The following is a 10000-nucleotide window of genomic DNA, read 5'->3' as shown; positions in this document are numbered from 1 at the left end:
TCTCTCAGTCAGCCCTCAGTCAGCCGTCTAACCCTCTCCTCCCTCCCACAGGTGATGCCCAAGGTGATTCCGGTGAGGAAGTCAGGCATGGATGGCGGCATGGACCTCACGCTGCCCCTTGACCTTACCCCCACTGACGACGATGAGTTCTAGCGCCCCGCACCGCTCAGCCCACGCCGGGTCTGTGTTGGCAAACGTGTCTGTGTCTCACTTGGCGGCGCCTTCATATCAGGCATTCAGTGGAGGCTAATTGAGGTGTTCCAGGGTGTTCGTGTGATTTAACAAGCATCCTTTGCATGTAAGTGGGTCACTGGCCAGGGGCAAGGAAAATGAAGAAAAAAAGTCTCACTGGGATCTGAGTACTAAAGAGCCAAATGGATCATCTAAAATTGGAGGATAAGTGTCTTGAGACCTCCCTCTTGAGAGAGTCCAAGTCAGAGGAAGGAAGAAAACATAGCAACAGGCACGGAGTTCCAGAGTTTACCAGAAAAAGGAATGAAAGATTGTGAATACTGATTTATTCATGCATTAAAGAGGTGGACAGAATAGGGGTGAGATAAAATACAAAGGCTTGTGCAGGGAGGACGCGGGAGGAGAGCAGGCAAGCAGTTAACAAGATGAGAAGAGCAGTTAGCGTAAAAATACCGGTAGAAGATAACAAGAGATAGAATATTGCGGCGATGAGAGAGAAGCTGAAGACAGTCAGTTAGAGATGAGTTGATGAGGGAAGAGAGAGGGTGAAGGGCTGAAGACAGCCAGTTAGAGGAGAGTTGATGAGAGGAAGAGAGAGAGGCTGAAGACAGTCAGTTAGAGGAGAGGAGTTGATGAGAGGAAGAGAGAGAGGCTGAAGACAATCAGTTAAAGGAGAGGAGTTGATGAAAGGAAGAGAGAGAGGCTGAAGACAATCAGTTAGAAGAGAGGCGTTAATAAGACGAAATGCTTTTGATTCCATCCTGTCTATAAGAGCAATATGAGTGGAGCCCCCATATATGTGAGGTGTACTCCATACACGGTTGGATGAGGCCCCTTTACTAAGTTAGCAGCAGAAGATGGTGAGAAAAACTGGTGACTGATGATGTTCAGTGTAGAAGAAGTGGGCAATTGAATGTCACTGAAGAAGTTTAACAAGAATTCCGCATTTCCAATGGGATAAACACTCACTGAAACCTGGCTAACGTTCTCTGTGGCCATTGAAAATAGTTCTTGTGAGAGTCTAATGCGTTTCTGAGTACGTGCGTGGGATCACATTCTCAAACCTTTCGGCGCCTTCATCTCCACCAGCTTTAACAGGCTCTAGTGGACATTACTAGGATTCTCGGAGGCGTTTTCATGATCCTAGTGATAGTCTGACAAGGATTCTTCATCATCAATAAGAAAGAAAAATACTCAGGGGAACCCATTCAATCATCTCTGTGGCTTTTGGAAAGAGTTCTTGTGAGAGGCTGAAGTGTTTGCGAATACTGACCTGAAAATTATACTGTACACTTATCACACTGGCCGCGACGCACCGCAAGGCTGGCTGTTCACACTAACTTGGCGGTAAGTGTCTGGTAGATGAGGATAATACTATATGTACCTGCAAGCGTCACCTGGTTACTATAGTGGCATTCGTGTTATGTACTCACTGAGGGACTAAAAGTTGCATTATCGCACTCTGCCAGCCTCCCCATCAACACTGCGTCTGAATCCATGCCTGCAAAACGCTTTAGGAAAACTTATATAGATATCACTGCTAGTTATATGTAAAAACGTATAATTGACTATATTTAGTGGTATTCGCTATTGTTGCTTGTATGTACTACTATTAAGAGTGGTAAGTGTTCCTAAAGATTACCACATGCACGGGCTAGAACACAGTGTTGACGGGTAGGCTGCCAGAGTATTTGATTTTATCTGCAACCGCCGTGGTGCAGTGGTATCGCGCGTGCTTGGGGGCCGAAGGATCATTAACCGCAGGGGTTCGAATCCTGGCCATGGTCCGAGGTTAGGAAGGGCATCCATTCTGGGTAACGGTGACCAAATGCCAAAACCAAAGTCGTTTAATTAAGAGACGCCGTCCTGGCCATGACAGATTAACAGAACGTACGTAAAATTGAAATAAATTGCCAGAGTACGATGGTGCAGCCTTCAGATCCCGTGACCGCGCTTATGTAGCGTTGCTGTGGAAAGATGCTATTTTTGTGAGCTGAGAAGACAATCCTTTGTTGCACTTGTGTATGTACGTATGTAATGTTGTATTATCATTCATCATCAGTTTGGTGTTCTAATGAAATATTTTTATCGGAAAAGTGATGGCGTTTGAGTTATTACCTTAGCACACACACACACACACACACACACACACACACACACACTCGAGGAAATAAATACACATACACACATGCAGGTGGTGTATATTGAAGTCATCAATCTGCCACCTGCATAACAGACACTAATAAGAGATAAATAGATAGGTAGATAGATGGGCAGATAAATAAATAAATAAGTAAATAAATACCAAATAAAACAAATGCAATGCAGGAACAATCGAATAAAAACAAACAAAAGCAAACAAAGTAATAAACAAACCACTAAAATCTACAACTTAACAACAAACAAACTAAACAACTAAAGAATTAAAAACAAAAAATCAATGCAAACAACACACACACACACACACACACACACACATACACACACACAACACTTAACACCTTCCCCGTTCATTCACCTTGCAAACACCTTCCCCAGCCAGCCAGCCATCCATTCAGCCATCCAGCCATCCAGCCAGTCAGTCAATCCATCTCTCAGTCAGCCAGCCATCCAGCCAGCCATCCAGTCAGCCATCCAGCCAGCCATCCAGCCAGTCAGTCAGCCAACCAGCCATCCATTCAGTCAACTAGCCAGTCAACCAGTCAACTAACCAGTCAATCAGTCAATCAACCAATCGGCCAACCAGCCAGCCTGCTAGTCAGACAGCCACACTAAAAACAAAACACGTAATAATTTATATATAAAAAAAAAAGATAATATAACAATAAAAGCATAACTTACTCTCATTGTTAACAAGATCTGCTCCTCAACAAGCACACACACACACGCACACACACACACACACAGGAAGCAGCTGACGGATCTACACCAAGCCTCAGCGAATCAAACCACTTCGTAATCCAACAAAAAGCAAGTCGTATAAATAAAAAGATTAAAAAGTAATAATAATAAGAAAAGTAATGGCGCTCTGCTCTTCAAAAAAAAAAAAAGAAAAAAAGAAAAAGAAAATCACGTAAACAAAGATTTATGATATTAACTGTAAAATATTTGGTTGTGCGGTTGCAGTGGTTCTAAGATTCGGATAGCGGTTCATTTCTGGTTCAGCAGCAGTAACTGTAAGATTAGAGACTGGCTGGGTGACTGAATAACTGGTGGCGTGACGGTGTGGTGGCAGTGCGGTGGTGCAGTGGTGGTGGTTCACAAGGTTCAGAGAGCGGTTCATTTCAGATTCAGAAGCAGTGGCACAGCGTCTCGGAGCAGTTGGACGGGTACTTGAGACATTCCTGGTGGCAGTAACGGTCCGCATACTTCTGCTTCTTGAAGTCACCCACAGCCTCGCACTCGTACCTGTGGAGGGAGAAGAAGAGGAGGAGGGCTAGCGGTGGTGGTGGTGATGGTGACGATGGTGATGGCGTGATGGTGGTGGTGATAGGGTGGTTGTGGTCGTGGTGGTGATAGAGTGAAGGTGGTGAAGATAGCGTGATGACATCGAAACATGAACCAAGGCACAAATAGCCGTGGAGTGCCTCATGGTGTTGTCCTCGCGTCCTGCTAGACCCAGTGCCGTGTTCCTGGCTGTCCCTTGTTCTTCAGGTGTGGTGCTCGCTGTTATCCGCTCTTTGTTTACAAGCAAAACCCTGCTGCTGTGAACACATTTTAGGGTCTATTTCATACCTTTATCTTCTAACCAAGCCTTCAGCAATGTTGCTGTGGGCAGCATATTGTGTTCCTAGCTGGCATCTTATACCTCGCTGTCCGCCCGCGAATGGCGCATGCTCAGAACCCAAAGTTTACAAACAAATCCGTGATGATTAACATATCCATCCACTGCTGTCCACAACAACATGGCTGAAGACTTGGTTAAAAGATTAGCCAAATATAGGGACGAAGCGGACCATGTAAAAGTGTTTGTAAACAAAGAGCGAATTTTTTCTTTCACTAAAATTCCTCTCCTCACTTGTCTTCTTCCGCCCCTTTCCCCCCCCCAACCTTCCAAACGCTCTCTCTCTCTCTCTCTCTCTCTCTCTCTCTCTCTCTCTCTCTCTCTCTCTCTCTCTCTCTCTCTCTCTATATATATATATATATATATATATCACCTTACATTCCATTAGTGTTGCGTAATGGAGGACGTAGCTCTTCAGCCAGCCGCGGCAGGCAGGAAATACTTACACACACTTGCAGTAGGCGCGGTCGCAGTTGGGTGGATACATGAGGCAGTTTCTCATGCACCAATCCGCCATGTGCTCCAAGCGCCGCATGTGGCCCACGGGAATGCACAGCTGGCTCCTGCAACACCACCACGCAGAGGTTAGTGGTAGTAAAAGTAAGAAGAATGGTAGTAGTACATTACAGTAGAAGTAGTAAAAGTAGTAAGGTGGAAAGAATAGAAAAAAATAGAAAAAAAATTCCAGAAATGAAAGTACTGTGCACGATTCCATCTCCTCTTCCTCCTCATACCAACTCCTCCATTACCTTCCCACATCTATTACTTAACATTAAATATTGAAGCTTACTGAACATAGTGCGCCGTTCCATCCTCCTCCTCCACCTCCTCCTTTACCACCCATCTAGCATCCGTTCCTTAAGATCTTTTCGTTATTTATGCAAGAGGGGCACTGGCTAAGGACAACAAAATGCATATTAAAAAAAGCCCACTGAGGTGCCAGTCCCCAAAGAATAAGAGGCAAAAGAATGAACAGTACAGCTTATTAAAAACAACCTCGTAAGGGACAACAAGTCTACTGTAGTTCATTCCTTCTTGAGTTCCTTCACGCCCCTCACCTGACGACAAGCGGGGTGAGGCCACCGGGTCCAGGCTTAGTCTTCTTCGAGTTCACCCCAGGGTAGCTGCCCCTGAAGAACAGCTGCCACGGGTTGTCCACGAAGGCGTCAGCGGGGAACACGCCAGTGGGGATGTTGGTGTTGATGGTCACGTCTGCGCAGTTGATGAATGTCTCCTGCGGTCCGTAGCCCACCGCCCCGCTGCCATTCGAGGAGAGGCCCCACGTGTTGCCTGAAGATGGAGGTGAAGGTGAGGAGGCTGGGTACGTGTAAGAGTCCTTAGTGTTGTAGAGTGGGAGAGGAGTGCTGGATGGGGTGAAAGATGTGTTTGTAAAGGGTGTAGCTGAGGAAGGCGCAGAAGAGAAAGTGAGTTGGAGAAGGTTGTCCACTGTGGTGACGTGACGGGAGCACCACAAAGAAGAAACGGAGAGTGTTGGAGGGAATGAAGAAGGGAAGGAGTGATAGGAGCGCTGGGGCGTGTTGGGGAGGGAGGTGAGTGGTTTAAAATTACAGAGGGAAAATAGAAGTACTGTTACAGAATCTTAACTGTTCGTTTCATTCTGGTAAATTAAACTACGTGGATATTTTGTCCTCTTCCTCTTCTTCCACCAGGGGCGGACGCGGCTAAGAGTGTGGATGATGTGTGTGTGTGTGTGTGTGTGTGTGTGTGTGTGTGTGTGTGTGTGGTGCTATGTCTGGACCGCCCCTTGGGGGATTGCCGGTCTGATACATACGCAGATAGATAGCTCTTCTTCATGTTCCTCTTCCTATTTCATCTTCTGTTTCTTCTTTTCTCCTCCGCCTCTTACTAATTCTATTATTCTTCCTCCTTATTCTATTCCTCCTTTTATTTATCTTTCTATTTCTCCTTCATCTATTTCTCTTACTCCTTCTACCGCTCCTTCTGCAGCCCCACCTCCTCACCTGCAAAGTACTTCCACTGCACGACACAGTTGGTGCAGGTGACCCCGTCCGGCAGCTTGACGCGCCACCTGAAGGTCTCCGTCTTCGAGCTCTCTTGGGGGATCACGAAGCGCGTCTCCGTGGTCCCCTCAATGGGCAACGCGTACCTGATGGAGGCGCAGAAGAGGAGCGGTGTGAATGGGTGCCGCGGAAAGGGGTATTGAGAGAGAGAGAGAGAGAGAGAGAGAGAGAGAGAGAGAGAGAGAGAGAGAGAGAGAGAGAGAGAGAGAGAGAGAGAGAGAGAATGATTTATCTTTCTCTTTATCATCCTTTTTCCTTCCCGTTCCCTTCACTGTCTTCTTCCCTTCCCTTTTCATTCACTATCTACCTCTCTTTCCCTCATGTTTCATTACTAGTCTTTCCCCCTTCTCGACTATTTCCCTTCCCTTTCTTTCCCTTCCCTTCCCTTCCCCTCTCTCACAGTCCACTCCCCTTCCCCATTACACTCCCTCACCAACCTCCCATTTATTACACAACTCCAATTCTCCCCCTACCCTTCCCTTTCCTCCCCCTTCCTTCTCATTCCTTTCCCTCCCTTACCTTCTCTTCCCTTTCTTTCCTTTTCCAGCTCCTCACCAACCCGTTCAGTACCTTTCTTTATCCACTCCTCTCCCCTTCCTCCCCTCCCTTCACCTCTCTGCCCTCCCCCTGCCCAGCCTTCCCAAGCTACCTACTGGTCAAGGCACTCCTGGGTGACCTCCATGGACGGGTCATTGTGTGGGCATAACTTGATCTCCATGTAACCCCAGTGGTTGGTGGTCAGTTCAGCCTCAATGTCGATCACCTGGGGGTAAGGTCAAGCGAGGTCAAGAAAGGTCACAAGAGAGAAAATGAAGTACTTTATTTACTATCTATCTATTTATCTATGTCTATCTATCTATCTATCTATCTATATCGACCTCTCATCCAGCTACCTACCATTTTTTTTTTTTTTCATATAAGAGGGACACTGACCTAGGGCAACAAGAAAAGGAAGAAAAATAAGTTCTACCGTTTGCAAAAAAAAAAAAGACCCATTGAGAGAAAAAAAATCCATTACCTATCGCTGGCTATACGAGAAACAAACAAACAAACAAACAAACAAACAAAGTATATTAACCAAGTAAAAAAAAACCTATCTATCTACTTATGTATGTATATATGTATCTACCTATCTACCTATCTACTACTGGCTACTGGCTACGTGTATCGACCATGGAAACACATAACACGTATTAATTATCTCCCTTATTATCTCCCCCATTATCTCCCTTCCCCTCACGTCACCCAGCTAAGAAGGTCTACTGTTTATTCATCTACCTCTCTCTCCATCTATCTATGCACATCTATTAACCAAGTCAACCAGAACAATGCTCACTGTCTCCCCCTCCCGCCCCGTCCCTCACCTGGCCAGATATGTAACGCTTAGTGACGATGCCGTTGCCATACGTGCCGCCCGCCTCGTGGTCCCTCGGCACCTTGTCACGGTAGTCGTCCCCACACACGCCACACTTGCCATTGTTCTTCCCGTAGTGGACTGCGGGTGGTGGTGGTGGTGGTAAGACAGAAGGAGGTGGTGGTGGGGGAGTGGATAGAGATGATGGTGTTGCAGGATTAGGAGAAAGAGAAGAAAGAGAAAAAACAAGAAGGACGAGAATAACAAGAACAGGAACAAAATCAAGAATACAAAGGAATACAAAGGAAAGCCAAACAGCAACAGACCTTTTGGTCCTTGCAAGGCTGTTTGGTAACTACTTCTAACTAACTACAGGGAAGAGAGACAGGACAGCATAGCAGAAGGCTCCTCCCCACTCACCACTCCCTCCAGCTTTCGCTGACATGGAAATAGTTGGGAAAAGTACCATGCAGTATGGAAAAACTGATATCAGGAGGAGGAGGAGGAGGAGGAGGAGGAGGGAAGAAGAAGAAGAAGAAGGAGAAGAAAGACATCTTTTATCACCATCACTGACGTAACAAATCGCTTTACACGTTCACATATAATGACAAAAAATGACAGTCGATTGATAAAAAGATGCCACCATCCACAAAGATTTCCCTGTTCACTATCCCCACACCTATTTACATTACACAGTTCACTTTAACTACACACACAAACACGCACCCTCAAGAACAGCTACACATCATATCTACTGCCCCTCATCCCACCCTTCCCTTCATTCACCATCTATTTCCCATTTATTCTCTTTCCCTCGTATTTCATCACTACCTTTACCCCCTCTCAAGTTTCAATCCCCACGGAGACTCACTCGCGAAACCACCGCAGTACAGTTCATTGTCGTTGTAGTTCACGGGGTTCGGAAAGCCAAACCTCCACATAGCGTTGCGGGCGGGCGGTTCCATCATGCGTCCGTGGCCCCTTACATCGCCCTGGGGAAGGAACGGGGGGAAGGGAAGCTAGTAAGGGGGATGATAAACACGACCACAGTATTCTGTTAGGTTAAGTTACGTTAAATAAGATTAGTTTGCTAGGTTAAATTGTTAGGTTTGTACATACTCGTCGGTCAATAATGATTTTTTTTTAAGTCTCCCCGTAAAAGTTTGAAATGAAGCACGTTTTCTTAGATTCCCATTTTCAAAGGTCCGGGGGGTGATAAGTCAGAATTTCATGCGGAATTCTTGTTAAATTATTACTAGCATCATATAAACCTCATTGGAAACCCCTGCAACATCCAACAGAGACCAATGAACCGAGATGAACCACTGAAACGTTTGAAAATATGAACCTTAGTATTGAACTGCTCATAACACACAGCTAAACCATCTCCTTGCTATGACACTAAGTCTGAAGTCCTCCTTTTTGTCATTCACAACCTCCACACCATCTCGCCAGAAGTAGATAACCACAGTTACAACATTCACCCCACAATTCCCCTTTTAGTAGTCATTCAGAGCCTCCAGAAGCAAAGAGCCACTTACCAGAAAAGTGGCCAGCACCAGCAGCAGCACAGACCCACGAGACGCCATTCTCCTGTGGCACAGAAGAGAGACACTTATTATACACCTTGCCTGCAGCGTTGCCCTCCCCACGACCACCATTATCATCCTGTGTAGTGATAAAGTGCAGTGCCTCACTCCATCATCATCATCATCATCACCACCACACCAAGATCAACCGTGGTACAGCATTCCAAGGACCACAGTGTTTAAAGAGAGCATGGTAAGAATATAAGGGAAGCTGCAAGACGCCATCTACACATGACAGTCCCAGCATGAACTGTACTTACCTTCCTGTTTCCATCAATCATCTTAGAAAAAAAAAAAGTATAACAAGATCAAGATTTGTGTTTTTTTTGCATCCAACACTAGCAAACCACTCTTACTGGCACCTCACACTTACCACAAGCATCACGACACGCAGTCATACCTCAGAATTACTCCTTTCAAACACGCTACACTCTTATTGGTACCTCACACTTACCACAAGCATCACGACACACAGTCATACCTCAGAATTACTCGTTTCAAACACGCTACACTCTTATTGGTACCTCACACTTACCACAAGCATCTCTCACACTTATACCCTAAAAAATTACCACTTTCCAAACACGCTGCACTCACACTAATACCTCATACACACTTACTGTCACCCCACACTTGCTTCCTTCACAATAATACACCAAACTTACTACTTTCCAACACGCCACAACACACACACTCAGCATTACATCACACTAACTTTCTTTACGCGCACTCTGACTCCAATAACTCCTCACACACGCACACACACACACACACACACACACACTGCGTAGTACACCAGTCAGCCAGTCTTTTCATTAGCATCCCAGTCACTCTTGTCAGTTCACCTTATCTTGCCAGACCATCTCCCTGCCTCGCTCTTTCATCTCCCTCCTACATAACACTGCACTCCATCCCTCCTTCCTTCCCTCCCTCCTTCCCTCCTTCGTCACTAGATCATCTCGCTACAAACAAGTTTCGTGATATTTCTTATCTTGTGTTTCCTTATGTTTTCTGTCTTCTCTTTCTCTTTCTCTCTTTC

At 45.8% G+C, this 10000-nt stretch overlaps 2 protein-coding genes across 3 annotated transcripts in view; one reads left to right on the top strand and one right to left on the bottom strand.

Annotated features, from left to right (window-relative positions):
* LOC135104809 (uncharacterized) overlaps positions 1-2288 on the top strand; it is a 14374-nt gene extending 12086 nt beyond the window's left edge. Inside the window, exon 11 of the mRNA XM_064012427.1 lies at positions 52-2288. Within this exon, the coding sequence (XP_063868497.1) occupies positions 52-153 (102 nt within the window). The 3' untranslated portion in view covers positions 154-2288. The remainder of the gene's footprint in view (positions 1-51) is intronic.
* Positions 2289-2377: 89 nt separating this feature from the next.
* LOC135104810 (uncharacterized) overlaps positions 2378-10000 on the bottom strand; it is an 11922-nt gene continuing 4299 nt past the window's right edge. For both annotated transcript variants that reach the window (XM_064012429.1, XM_064012428.1), the window contains exons 2-9: positions 8914-8965; positions 8244-8364; positions 7383-7513; positions 6672-6781; positions 5959-6104; positions 5035-5266; positions 4423-4539; positions 2378-3600 (exon numbers count right to left, since the gene is read on the bottom strand). In XM_064012429.1, the coding sequence (XP_063868499.1) occupies positions 3483-3600; positions 4423-4539; positions 5035-5266; positions 5959-6104; positions 6672-6781; positions 7383-7513; positions 8244-8364; positions 8914-8961 (1023 nt within the window). In that variant the 5' untranslated portion in view covers positions 8962-8965 and the 3' untranslated portion in view covers positions 2378-3482. The remainder of the gene's footprint in view (positions 3601-4422; positions 4540-5034; positions 5267-5958; positions 6105-6671; positions 6782-7382; positions 7514-8243; positions 8365-8913; positions 8966-10000) is intronic.

This window comes from Scylla paramamosain, chromosome 11 (assembly GCF_035594125.1).
Source record: "Scylla paramamosain isolate STU-SP2022 chromosome 11, ASM3559412v1, whole genome shotgun sequence".
Classification (NCBI taxonomy): Eukaryota; Metazoa; Arthropoda; class Malacostraca; order Decapoda; family Portunidae; genus Scylla; species Scylla paramamosain.
This window is presented reverse-complemented; position numbering and strand designations above follow the sequence as displayed.